This window comes from Rutidosis leptorrhynchoides, chromosome 6 (genome assembly GCF_046630445.1).
Source record: "Rutidosis leptorrhynchoides isolate AG116_Rl617_1_P2 chromosome 6, CSIRO_AGI_Rlap_v1, whole genome shotgun sequence".
NCBI lineage: Eukaryota > Viridiplantae > Streptophyta > Magnoliopsida > Asterales > Asteraceae > Rutidosis > Rutidosis leptorrhynchoides.
In genome coordinates, this window is record NC_092338.1 from 176339432 (window position 1) to 176353773 (window position 14342).

At 32.0% G+C, this 14342-nt stretch overlaps 3 protein-coding genes across 4 annotated transcripts; 1 reads left to right on the forward strand and 2 right to left on the reverse strand.

The window, feature by feature from the left end:
- Positions 1-726: 726 nt before the first annotated feature.
- On the reverse strand, positions 727-3017 carry LOC139854271 (uncharacterized). Its single transcript, XM_071843585.1, has 5 exons — positions 2677-3017; positions 2398-2475; positions 1610-2259; positions 1077-1519; positions 727-846 (listed from the first exon to the last, which is right to left on the reverse strand). The coding sequence occupies exons 1-5, from the start codon at positions 3015-3017 to the stop codon at positions 727-729; spliced, it is 1632 nt and encodes a 543-aa protein (XP_071699686.1).
- Positions 3018-6862: 3845 nt separating this feature from the next.
- Positions 6863-8847, forward strand: LOC139856054 (ubiquitin-ribosomal protein eL40 fusion protein-like). Of its 2 annotated transcripts, none has more exons than XM_071845286.1 (5): positions 6863-6998; positions 7103-7189; positions 8194-8311; positions 8406-8502; positions 8608-8847. In XM_071845286.1, exons 1-5 carry the CDS (start codon positions 6896-6898, stop codon positions 8635-8637), a joined length of 435 nt encoding a protein of 144 aa, XP_071701387.1. In that variant the 5' UTR covers positions 6863-6895; the 3' UTR covers positions 8638-8847. The 2 variants fall into 2 exon arrangements, with proteins under 2 accessions (XP_071701387.1, XP_071701388.1); XM_071845287.1 differs by having other exon boundaries at positions 8406-8472.
- Positions 8848-12055: 3208 nt separating this feature from the next.
- LOC139852371 (homeobox-leucine zipper protein ATHB-7-like) lies at positions 12056-12917 on the reverse strand. The gene is made up of 2 exons (XM_071841656.1): positions 12527-12917; positions 12056-12432 (listed from the first exon to the last, which is right to left on the reverse strand). Exons 1-2 carry the CDS (start codon positions 12872-12874, stop codon positions 12148-12150), a joined length of 633 nt encoding a protein of 210 aa, XP_071697757.1. The 5' UTR covers positions 12875-12917; the 3' UTR covers positions 12056-12147.
- Between the last annotated feature and the right edge of the window lie 1425 nt (positions 12918-14342).

The following is a 14342-nucleotide window of genomic DNA, read 5'->3' on the forward strand; positions in this document are numbered from 1 at the left end:
TTGGGTAGACAAGCGATTTTCAAATAAAACGATATGCTATATTATTAAAAATTTTGAAGTATCGAGTCTAACATAAAATATCTAAGTGCATTTCATTAATTCTTTTTATACATATTTTGAAGTCCATTGATCACTTGAAAAGTTGTTAAAGTATTTAGAATTTGTAATCCTAAGTGGGTTAAACCGCTCCCTTAATATATGCCTAAGAGGCTAAGAGTAACCGATTGATAAGTTCTCATGTGCGCGCAACTGTGACACATGTAACGTGACATCGACAATAGTTGTGTATTTTGTTATATCTGCGTTGTGTCCTTTAGATCACCCAGTAGGCCAGTAGTAATTGATACGAGCTCTTTATTATTGCATTTTTATAAGAGGCCTATGGATCGGTCATAGCCAGTGGCGGATCCAGGATTTTGTAACACTGGAGGCGAAAAAAAATGCAACAACTATAGTAGTTCTACGCAAACAAGCTTCACTATTATATATTGCAAAAAGAAATAGCATAAAAAACTGCACAAAAACAGTTTAGTAATATCTTCCAAACATCCCCAAAAAACAGCATAAAAACAAGTATAAAATAGCCAAAACAACTTAAAAACAGCCCAGAAAATCTGCACAAATTATACTTAAAAAACTGCATAAATTCTAACAAAAAATTGCACCAATTACATCCAAGAAACAGCACAATTTATAGCAAAAAAAATCACAAGATGAGCCCAAAAACTACACTTTCCCCTTACGAAAACGCATTTTCTGAAAACGTTGAATTACATCTTCATCCTTAACTTTTGAGAGGGCTTCTTTTTCTACCGAACAAATCACACAAGCATTCAGAAACTCATCCTGAATACGATTGCGCAAATTTGACTTACAATCTTCATCGCTGAAAAGCATCTCTCGATGGATGCTGTTGCAACGGGCAAAACCAAGGCAAGCTTCAGTAATCGATAAACCAAATTATATGATAGATTTTTCCTTGTTTCCACCATCACTCTAGCGAGGTCGCGAATACCAATCAAGTTAGCCTGTCTATCATCTTTTCTAACATTATCATAGTACAACTCAAGTTATACTTCAAGCTCAACCATCTCCAAACTATCAAAATCTCTTGGATAAAACTCACTTAACCTTATTAACTTTGATGCATCAAACATTGAAAATGAATCACGTGGATTTAACGCCACCATACTAATAAGTAACTTGTTACTTGCTTCACTAAATCGATCACCAAACTCTTGAATTTGCATATCCACAACGGTATTAAAACACTCAACCTCATAATAATGTTGATTAGTGGTCTTGTCCTTTTTTCTTCTTGAATTAACACAATTTACATTCATCTTCAACATTTGGATATCATACTTTTCACAAAAAGATGACATTTTCTTTAAAAGTGATTCAAAACCCATTGTTCTAAACTCTTGCAACTTTTCTTTAGTTAACTCCACCAATGAAACCGATTCTATTATGTCTTGATCTTTTCTTTGAAGAGCTTGTGATAATAGATTTGTTAGTCCTAAAATTCGCAACATTAGATGCAAATAAAATACAAAATCAAATGATTTCAAATACTTCAAAAGACTACGTGCTTGATTTTGGCTAGTACCATTGGTTCCTTCTTCTTTGACATATTCAAGGATCTTGATAATGGATGGAAACATTTCAACCAAACGCAAAAGTGTTTTATAGTGAGAATTCCATCGTGTATCTCTGGGTCGTATAAGAGAAAGCTCTTGATTTAATCCTCTTCCCGTTTCAATTATACCACTACCAATTCCCTTTTCTACCCTTTCTTTCTCCTCGTCAATCAAAATATCTTTTCTTTTACAAGAAGCACAAACCACACTCATTAAAATGGCTAGCTTGTCAAAGAAGTTCACGATGGCCAAGTGTTTTCTTGCAACCGATACAACCACTAATTGAAGTTGATGAGCAAAACAGTGTATATAATATGCTAAGTTATTCTCCTCCAAGATTTTTGCTTTTAAACCATTGAATTCACCTCTCATGTTACTTGCTCCGTCATAACCTTGACCTCTTAATTGTGAAAAACTCAATTTATGCTTAGCAAAAAAAGAATCGATGGAAGATTTAAGCGACAAAGAGGACGTATCATTTACATGAACAAGGCCAACAAATCTCTCCTTGACAAGTCCATGTGTATCAACATATCGTATAACAATTGCCAGTTGTTCTTTTTTGGATACCTCACTTGATTCATCAACTAACAACGCAAACACATCATCACCGATTTCCCTAAAAATAGATTCGAGTACTTATTGTTTAAAGCACTTAACAACGTCCTTTTGAATACAAGGAGATACTAATTTATTATTTCCCGGAGCTTTCGGTAGTTTACGAAGTTCCTCATTTTGACTTGAGATCAAGTCTAACAATTCCAAGAAATTTCGTTTACAAAGAGACAATTCCGTCTCATCGTGACCACGAAATGGTGCACATTTCAGGCAATACCTACAAGCATTAATTGTTGCAGTCAAACGAAGTCGATTTTCAGTTTTCTCATTTTCGTCTTGTTTATGAAATGCGGTGAAAATAGATTGATTTCGTCTCATTAACAAATCACACTTTTGTAGTGCTTTATTATGAAAGCTATTAACACGACCAACATGATTTCTAAATCTTTTTGTCTTGTTCCAAGCATTAAACCCTTACGTCACAAATGCTTCATTTCCACCTTGGTCTCCAATATGATCTCTAAACAAGTAACAACACAAGCAAAAGGCTCTATCCGCTTTAACACTATACTCTATCCAATTGCAATATTTATCAAACCAAGCTTTGATAAAACGCGTCCCGTTTGTTTTTGGAAAATCATAGCCACGTGGTTGAGAAGGCCCTCTAATCCAATATTGTCTCCTTATCTCATCTCTTTGATTAGGGTTATATTGCAAAATTCTTGGTCTATCATACGGATCCCACGGAAGATTATCCATTTCAACTACACTAATAGGCGTTGGAGACGATGATTCCTTTCTTTTAAGATACTTTCTCATATCTATCAAATCAAAAACATCTTATTAATAAACAAACTAAAAGTATAATAACATAAAGTAAAAAAGGTAAAGACAGAAACAAAACATAGGCTAGACAAAATTAATTAGAAAATTAAATAAATTAGAATAACACATTCATAATTAAATATGACACATCAAATGTCATCTAAGTTTAGCAGCTTCCTCGAATACATTCCAACCCCTCATTTATCAGATTAACAAATACAAAACTAACAATATAGCATAAAATCAAATTTTCGCACAAATATTGTAGTTATAATTACAACATGAAGTCTAGAACAACATGAATATAACATTATAGTATATATATTTCGGATTTATTAGATAAATTTTACAAACCCTAATTAATTAATTAATTGAAACAATTACCTTGCATAATACCTAGACAGATGTTAAATTGGGGCTTGAGCACTATATGTAGTAAGTAAAATGAGTTGATGAGATAGAACAATTCACACCTTCCTTAATTTGTTAAAGATGAAAGAATTTTGGACTTTTGAGAGGTAAGTACAGAGCAAAGAAAAGGAACTGAGCAAAGAAAAGGAAATCGTATTGTTGACTTGTGTATATTATGGTTGGAGTGTTGTGTAAATATTGGACCCTACATTGTTTGACTCAAAGTTTATTTTTTGTTGGATTGAATTTTTTCATAAATAAAAGAATAACTATTAAGTGGGCTGACTTTTGGTAGTGGGGTAAAAAATAAAATAAAAATTTACTAGTAAAATTTTTCAAACCATGGGGGTCATATGACCCCATTTGTACTTCTTTGACACTGCCCCTGGTCATAGCTATGATGTTTGTTTGATGTTGGACGTTTATCGTAGTGTCATACGAAACACTTGCACCAAAATAAATGATTAGTGGAGTACCTACAATTTGATTTCATTTGTTACTTTGTTACTTATTTGTATGACTCTTAGTGCATTATTTCATAAATTTGTTTCAATCTTAGTACAATACTTTGACATATTGACATTTTTGGTAATGTCGATGTATACAACTTTGAACTTCGCTTTGTAAATAAGTCAATGTTAAAAATAAGCTTGTCCTGAAATAAGACTTTACATGTCATACTATTCTCTAGTCAACGTTATATCCACTCACTAGACTTTGGCTCTTTCATAGTCCATATTCCTTTTTTATACGCCAGGTGCCAATGGGGAGATGAATGTGAGAAGACTGTAGAATGAAGTGAACTTAGCACCATTGCCTTAGAGATTTTTGTTTCTAGATTTAGTACTTTATTTTGTCTTATTAGTACTCTTAGAATGTGTCGGTTAAATTCGGTTTTAACTATGGTCTGACTTTAAATAAGATTAAGTCTTTGAAGTTCTTTTTATATCATTTATTAGACTTAGTAAATTAGGATGTTACAGAAAGCATTCTCGCTAATTCTTGTGAACCTTTTTTCCACCAACAGAATCTCCACGAGATTCATTTTATTTATGAACTCATTGAATATTTTTAGTTCTCAATTCTACAAATAGACATTTTTGTCTTTCTAATTGATATCTAACATCAATTAAGTCTACGCAAAAGAATCCAAACTTCATCATTATAACCCATCACGTTTTCCAAACTTTCCCAAAACAATATCTTTTTCGCATCTTCATGCAGCCCATAAACATAAACTATGTATCGTAACCCTTCCTTATTGCAATGAAATAATCCTTCTCAACTGCATGGTTTACCTTCAGTATACATGGATCCCAGATTAATAGTACGCCCCCTACATTCCCACTAGCCCATTTTTGTACGTATTCAGTATTCGTTGATCCCTACATATGCTCAATCCAACAAATCTGTTACTTCCTTCCATTTCGTTTCCTGTAAGGCTACCACCACATGATTCTCTATTTTGCATAATCCCTTTAGACAACCCACTTTATCCGTTCCACAACCACGAATTCTAAGAGAGATAATTTTCATTATTAAAAGATATTTATAGTAGGAAATAAGAGATGGAAAGGAATTGTTAAGTTGATCTATTCAAGCTAATCCTAAGTTGCCCCCCAAAGTCTTTATGATCAAACACCAGTTCGTGTTACATTTACAGGCTTCGAATTCGACTTCTTACTCGTTTGATCACCCTCTTGGTTTTGTCTAGTTTTAGTATTAATGTGAACTTTGCAAGAAAGGACTAACAAAGTCAGCCACCCATCAACTTTTATAATAAAATACCGGAGCCCGTTATCACTATCCCAAACTAGAGAAATGTTGCACTAACGACACAAAGGTTGTTTTCAAGACAAGATTGGTATCAATTTTTTTCAACAAAAAATCCGGGCATCACAGCTAATCTAATGAACCCATCATCCAGTATACTTTGCGCGAAGAATTCTTAATGAGAAATTCTATGTACCAATTCTTTTTTTCCAGAATAATTCGTGTGATCGGTTACTGTTCAAATGGTTCGTACCTAATGATCTACATATGATTGTTATTCTTTGTCGAATGATCTTCGCTCTTTCCTTCGATTCACATTGAGTCATGCATGATTTCACAATTTCTATCTTCAACCTTCTTATGTGCAAAATAATCGTTACAAGTAAGTAATGGTGTTTCAACAGTTTGATTATTTACCTAAGATGAGTGTTGTAATAAACGACTGAGACATCTGTAGCAACGTTTTTATTAGTATACTGTCGCAATGGTTCTAAAAACGGGTAAAACGACGGTCAACGATTAAACAAAGGTCAAAAACGGTAAAAACGGTAAAAACGGCAAAAGACTGTAAAAGACGGTCAAAAAGCTAAAAAACTAGCCGAGACGAGGTCGAAACATATGTTGAAAACGTTGACTTTTTATACAGATTTCAAACATCAATATTTCAAATTAAAGGCAAATATTTATGTTTACTTTAAAATATTTAAATATGAAATGTTTCAGTATGAAATATATATATATATATATATATATATATATATATATATATAAAGTTAATGTTCTTGACCTCGTTTTGCCCGTTGTGACGCTCCAAAGTTCAGACCGTTTCGACTCCGTCTCACGTCTTTTACAACCTTGCCCTTAGGCCTTAGATGAAGTATTATTAAGATTATCATCGATGGGCCCATCCTCTATTGGTCCAATATCATGAGATGACTCTTTTACAGATTCCTCATTCGTTGGCCTATTTTTAACAAAATAATCATTATTGGGCTCTTCTACAAAAAGCCCATAGGTATCTCCTCAGAGATCATCTTATGGGCTAGCCGATTCTTATTCTTGAGCCCGATATCCCCTCTGTCCAACTTATTTTAAAAGATATCAGGGTTATTTTTGGTTTCTTCGAAATTAGCGTGTAAAGATATGGAGGTTATATCAGCCAATCTACACCATTGGATCAAGTCACAATCTACGAACATTTAAAAAACCCTAATATAAAATTAGAGAACTACGGCGCGTATCTATTGCTGCTCTATATATATACCAATATATACACTTGTCCGTATACTAACACGTTCTTCCGATTTATCAGGTCCAGGTCTTTTTCATCAATTATTTAATTTTTCTAGTAATTTATCACTCGAATCACGTAATGTTGATCTGCATGGTTGCATGTTTATCATTAAATTGTTTATTCAATTAAGCATTTAATTTTTTTATCTCCTGCATTAATCATGTTGGTAGATTAGCTTAATCATTAATGATTGTATACTGATTATTAAATGAAGTAAGTGTACGGATTATTGGTTTAGCGATATACGCTTAACACTTGTATGCTTAGTGTTTTGCAATTGATTTGGATTGATATTTTATGATGTTTACTTTCGATTTGGATCTTAAATTCGGTTGTTGAGTTATGTGGTTTGTATATGTATAGGGTTTACAAAAAGCGGTGAAAAAAAGAGAAAATGCAGATCTTCGTGAAAACGTTGACAGGGAAAACAATTACGCTCGAAGTTGAATCGAGTGATACGATCGATAATTTTAAGGCTAAGATACAGGATAAGGAAGGTAATGTCATTTCGTTTTATATTTTTTTAGGTTTTTAAGTTTAACCAAATTTTTAAATCACATCAACAATCTTAACCTAAGTTTTATTGAAATTCGTTAATTAGGAATTCCACCGGACCAACAGCGCTTAATCTTTGCCGGAAAACAACTCGAAGATGGAAGAACTCTTGCTGATTACAATATTCAGAAAGGTAGTTAGTTTGTGCTATGTAAAGTTTTTATTTATAGTTTTTTTGTTATAAATTAGGATTTGTTGCAACCAGGCCTTAAGCCCTTAATATGAATTACCAAAGTAAAAATAAGGAGGAAAAGCAACACACAATTGGAGCAATTTTTTCTGTCTATATTATTTAGCAAAACTGAGGTACAAATTGGATTAAAGCACCAAGATATCTATTTATAAACTAAATGTAAAACTATGTTTTGTGCTAGATGTTAGATTTAATACTTGCTTAAACCGTATATAAAATGAAAACAGGGGGCGTAAAACTCATAATAAATATATGTTTTTCATTATCAGCTCATGCCACAAATCTTACATGATTTCACAGATTTCTTGAAATTAAATAAATGAACAAAAAGAACAACAAAAATAATAAGTAAAAGTGGTGATATTACAGTGGTGTGCGTACGGTGGTGGTAATGGTGGTTTATGTCCGTTATTGGGTGGCAAATTGTTTTTTGGATGTATGTGATTTTTTTGTTTTAATTGGTTATGGTTCGAATGTATATGCCAAAACTGAATGGAAAATAATGGGATGATTTCTTTTAAATTTGATTGGCTAAGGAAAACGTGAAGGAGTTTTCCTATTGGTTCTTGACATAGTGGTCAGGCCATAATTCGTGTTTCAGCAGTAGAGACAAAAGGAATAAAACTTGTCAGTCTCCGTTAGTTTTGTTAGGCTAGGGACTTAGGATGTAAAGGTTAAAGGACTTGGGTTGTCACACAATTAACGCTAATTAGTTAATGAAGTTAACACTAAAGAAATACAGTAACTTCTTTTAAAACGAACATAGTGAATGTGCATACATTGAGCAACATGACAACAGCCCAAGTAATCCTAATTCTTTGGTAACCAATTAACCATGATATCCATTAAACTTGGTCAATATATCCCCACTGTGATCACAAGATTCAAAGTCCACAAACTGGATTAAATATAATTATAATATATCTATTAAATTAAATGTGTAGAGTCTACTCTTCATTTGGTGTTGAGGCTTAGTGGTGGAGGGAAATTAGCGATAAAGATTGAACCATATTTGCTGGCTTTAGCAAGGAAATATAAGGAGGAAAAAAGTATCTGCCGCAAGTAAGTTTTTATTTTACTTTATTTAATCTATGCATTTTGTTATATTCAAATATCAGTTATCATTAAAAAATTTTGAATTTGTTGTATATTGTAGATGCTATGCCCGTCTCCATCCTCGTGCTGTCAATTGTAGGAAGAAGAAGTGTGGTCACAGTAACCAGGTACTTATTTTCCATTGCGTTGCTTATCGAGTATATGAATTTGGTTTTGTTTGTTTGTTTGTTTATACTTATCTTCTTTCTTGTAATTTTTACATTGACTTCTATTGATTTTGATATTTGGGTTATGAATTGTAGTTGAGGCCAAAGAAGAAGCTCATTGATTAAAGATGTTATGGTACTTGCTTTAAAAGATAATGAAAATGAAAATAATTGTAATGGGTAGTGCTTACTCTTTTACACGAACTTTGAATGTTTCTGGAGTATTTTGTTATAACCTTGAAATTTATGTTTATGTTAGAACTTTTAAGCTCGTTCAATTTGTTATTGATAAAAAACAGTTATAACCCTGAAATTTATGTTTATGTTAGCACTTATAAGCTCGTTTAACTTGTTTTTGATCAATCTGTTTTCGATCGTTCTTGCAATTATCTTGTTTATGTGATACATTATATAAGTAGACTGCATTTGAATTTCAAATTAGTTATAAGTTCACCAAGCAGAGCAACTGCTTTCTTTCTTATATATCTCAAAAAATACTGTTTTTTTTTTTTTCTTTCTTATATATCTCAAAAAATACTACTTTTTTATTTTTAAAAGTTCTTATAAGATGATTGGCAAAACTTATTGACTATTAGACTACTCACTACACACCACAACGTATCCATTTTGTTGTTCCACAACGTCGACAACGGCCACTGTGCAACCGTTGTCGACGGCTTCGTTGTGCCGTTGTGGGAAGAAACCACGAAGAAGACAACGGTCGGCGAGTCCAGATGGCATGATTTCATTGGTTGGCGCGTTTGAATGTTTGAAAGTCTGGATCGTTTGAATGTTTGCAAATAAAAAAAAATAAAATAATTTCCAATATAAATATACACTCAATTCCATTTTTTTCTTACACATTTCATATTTTCTAAACATTTCTGTCAAACATCATCCACACATTTCAAATCATTTTATAAACATTTCTCTCAAACACTTTCACACCATGAATTCAAACAAAGTTTTCATTTATGTGCATTACGGGGGTCGAGTTGAGTATGACTGGAAATCATACATTGACGGCGAAAAAAAAAATCTTTTGAAGATGTTGACGTTTCCGACTTTGATTGGTCAAAGTTGAAAAAATTCCTCGAAAAAGAAACACCATACGTGTTTACAAATATTGTGTATTTCGGCGAAGAGCACCAATCGTTGATGTTTCTGTTTACGAATGAACAATGGGATAAGCAAAAAGAGTGAGCAAAGACACGACCTTGTCGAATTTAGTTGTATCTTGTAAACATGGGCCAATCAACTATTAATCGGGCGCCCTCCGATTCAAATAGCCTTGAGTCAGTTTACGTGTGTCAGGACTCGTTCGATGGAAAAAATTAAACAGTGTTTTATGTACTCGTATTATTAAATTCTAGAACTTCTAATTATGTATTTTTTTTTATTTTTAGGACGTTTTAAATTATGTATTTTTTTCTTATGTATTTTTATTTTATTTTTAAGGAGTGTATTTTCTATTTTTAGGATTTAGATTATGTATTTTTTTCTTGTTTAAGGAAGGTAATTTCTCTTTTTAGGATTTAATAATTTCGTTTTTTAAATATTTTAATTATATAAACTTAAATAATATTTAATAAATATTTTAATATACCAAAATTAAAAAATAAATGTCACATTATCATCCCACAATAACACAACAGCACAACAATATATTTACCACAACGTTCACTCAATTCAATAACAAACCCACATCAGCAAAATTTCCTCCACAACACTCCAACAATTTGTTCTAACATTCAGAATGGTCTTACTGTAGTATTGAACAAGAATAGTTGACAACTTGACTTTGTGTGAAAGAAACCAATTACGGAGTAGCTAATTGCGTGAAGTGTTGTTTTGCTTATCAATAGATGTTGTCTTCGTGTAAGACATGTAAGTCCTAAATTATCATTTGTATGAGCCGAGTCACCTGCTGTCTGTATCATGTTTTTCTTGAATTTTTAAAATCTATTTTGTAGTTCTGAGATAACCTTCCGTAAATATCTATATTTTCTTGACATTCGAGTAAAGTAACTTTCTCATGTTCCCTTATATTTGCAAAGGGAATGATTAGCAAGGACGACTTTAGAGCACAAATTAAGAGTGGGTCGATGTTATAGCTTGGTGTCAACTTTCAACACCAAGTTTAACATTGGGCATGATTTTTTGATGAGTGGTTCATTGTTAAATTTTGTGTAAAAATAGACCTACAAAGAAAAAAGGTTATATAACCAGGTTAACACCAACGCTTCTCTCTCAACCTTGGTCTTTAACGCTAGACATATAAACATTAGAGGAGCGTGATTAGACTTGTCGGGCCAACGTTAATGACATTAACTCTAGACATGAACATTTATACCTAATTAGGCTCTATTTTGTTTTCGGGAATGAACGTAATAACATTAATAACGGATCAGAATATCAAACAAGGAGAAACTTTACAAGGTTAGAATCTCATCGACTCTAGACATGTCGTTCCGAAAGGATCGTTCGTAAAAAAGTACTAAATCCTTTTTTAATATTGGTTAATGAATATTAAATACACATTATTTTATTATTTTACTTTCCGGGACGACATGTCGTCCTAAAAAGGCCGTCTCTAATTAATTTTCACGGACATTTTTGAATAAATAATAAAAAAATATTATTTTAATATATTTTTTTTGGACGACATGTCGTGTCTAAATGTCGTCCGGAAAGGATGTCCTCTATTCCAGTTGAAAAAGTCAAAGTGAGATCCATCGTTTTCCGGGAAAAATATATATTTCGTCCAGAAAGACTTTTTTGGACGAACTATTGGAGGCGACACTTTCCACAAGATATGTCCGGAAAGGATATTGAGGACGACATGTCGACCGAAAAGGAAGAAAAAATTCATCCTTAAGTTTTCTAGTAGCGTGGCTTGAAAATATAATATATGGAAGTAACACCAAGATTTGTAGTATGTGAATTGAGGTTTTGGTGTTGTGGGTTGTGATATCTCTTGCATACACGGAACCTGTTTGTGTTTTCTTAAAGTTATTAATCTCCTTTTTCAAAATCATCTTGTATATTGTCTCCTAAATTAAAAAGAAACTTTAATATTTTAAGTTATCTCTTTCCCTTTTCTTTTAAAGATTAATCAAACTCCATAATAATTAATTCAAGATAAGATTCTTCTTCTAGAATCAAATAATTACAACTCAACAAGTTCTTTAATAGATATTTTGAATACCATTTGATCCAGCATCCTTTATATATCTTAAATAAAATAAAATCACATCAACGGTTTCTAATTTTCTACTTGATTTGTATTCATTATAAATAGCAAAATATTACTTAGAAGAAAAATTAGAACCATAAGCATAGTGGTTGAGCCCTGTTTCTGAAGGTCACATATTCAATTCTCATTAAGGGAAAAAGGGTCGGAAATAATCTGATTAGGTTGCGTATCTTATTTTACTAGATAGCAGGACTGTATATGTGATAGCCGAAATGCTCATGAGTATTTTGACTATAATCTAATTCCCAAAAATTATATTAATCAGTAGAGAATTGAAAGTTAAAAGCGTAAACTAACAATAATCTCTGTAACATGCATCCTTACTTATTGTACATATATAAACCATCATATACAGAAGCAAGTACTCCTCAATTTCCAATTTAAGACCAAAAGTCCAACCACTGATTACTAGTATTACCAATGATAGACTCATTTAGCAATTGATGAGACTCCAAATCATCCCAATTTTCTTCATTCCTATTTTCAGCAACAACCATATCATTGTGTGCTACATATTCTAGTTTCATGTCGCTATCAGCATCCGATACAATGCACAATCCTTTCTCCATTGATAAACTCGCCTTCTCGTCCCTTGAATTATTCGAATTCTCCTCTGTGCTAGAGCTTTTTGCTTTGTTATCAGTCGCTTCACGCAACTTCTTCAACTGTTGTCACAATCATTTACATATTAAAAGAGTTAAATGTGATACCAAAAGTAATGTAATACGAAGAATAAAGATGATTATTGATGGTATATACCTGGAGGGTTAATGATTGGTTTTCTCTATTAAGAACATCAAATCTAGATGAGAGCGAATCATAACTAGCTCTTAACACGTTGTAATCGCGTTCTAATTGCTTTGATTTCCAACGAGCACGTTTATTTTGAAACCATATTGCAACTTGTCTTGGTTGCAACCCAAGATCTTTAGCTAATTGCAACTTCTTACGTGGTTCGAGTTTGGATTCGGATTGGAAAATTGTCTCGAGTGATTTGATTTGTTGATTTGTGAACCTTCTTTGTATTTTGTTGTTCTTGTTGCTGGATAAGGTATCAAAGAAGGTGCTGAAGCAATCTGAATCTGGGTGTGATCCCATGTCTAACATGATATGATATCAAAAGAAAATTTTAAGTGTATAGGAGGATGTGCCCAAGAGGGGGTTGTAGATGTGTTTCATTGTGTCTTATTTATACCACATAAAAATGTTTGTGGGGTCTCATTTAATTTCTTAATTATGATTGGATCATGATATGTTTTACTTGCATTCTTGCATCCTGTTGTAAGTGGTAAAAATTGCACTCCCTCTAGGCTGTATCTAAATTTTTTATTTTTTCTTAAAAGAATTTTATTAAATTTAGAAAAAGATTTGATGAATGTTTATTTTGTCATTATATTTAATCAAAGTAAGTCTGACTTTAAGAATATATAATTGGTGATAATAAATAGAGAACTAGAGAGTTTTATTGACATTTAGTAGTTATTCATTTTTAAGTAAATAAATATTGTAAAATTATTATATAATTAGGAAGAAGATTCAGAGCCAAGTACTCCTTTTGGGAATAAGGAGATAAGTAAATTATTATTTTTATAAGATTAAAATTAGAGTTAAGATTTTAAAAAAAAATTCTGAAGTTAGTATGTATTGTGTATATTCTCAAAATATATAAAAAAAAATTACAGCACGTTAACATACATCAGATGTATGTCAACAAATTATCATACATTCGATCAGATGTATGATAATTAATTAACATACATCTGACTTATGTTAATGTGCTGTAAAAACATATTTTGTTTTTTTTTTGTCAATCTACACAACGAATACCAACCACATAAATTGAAAAATCTAAATTTTAACCTTTAAGTTTAATGTTATGAAAAATAACAAATTACTTATCCCCTTATCTTAAAAAACTCCTATATAATTATATATGATAATATATAATTTTTTATAAGCGAAGGAGTAAGCAACATTGTAAACTCTAGTGATTTCGAAAAAATGATCCTCATGCTCCCCACCTTTTTGAACCCCAACGGTAGCCCGACCCAAAACCTTCATGTTTCAATTTTTTCTCCACCAATCAGCCACCCCTTGCAGCCGATTGAACGAAGAACCTAACCTCTCCCTCTCACAGTACCACCTCTAACTCTGTTACCTTAGCTGATTTCGCGTGTAGTGACCCGAACTTTTCCATATTTATATATATTAATTGAGATTGATATTTACATGATTAAATGTTTCCAACATGTTAAGCAATCAAACTTGTTAAGACTTGATTAATTGAAATATGTTTCATATAGACAATTGACCACCCAAGTTGATCGGTGATTCACGAACGTTAAAACTTGTAAAAACTATATGATGACATATATATGGATATATATATAGTTAACATGATACTATGATAAGAAAACATATCATAAAGTATATTAACAATGAACTACATATGTAAAAACAAGACTACTAACTTAATGATTTTTAAACGAGACATATATGTAACGATTATCGTTGTAAAGACATTTAATGTATATATATCATATTAAGAGATATTCATACATGATAATATCATGAT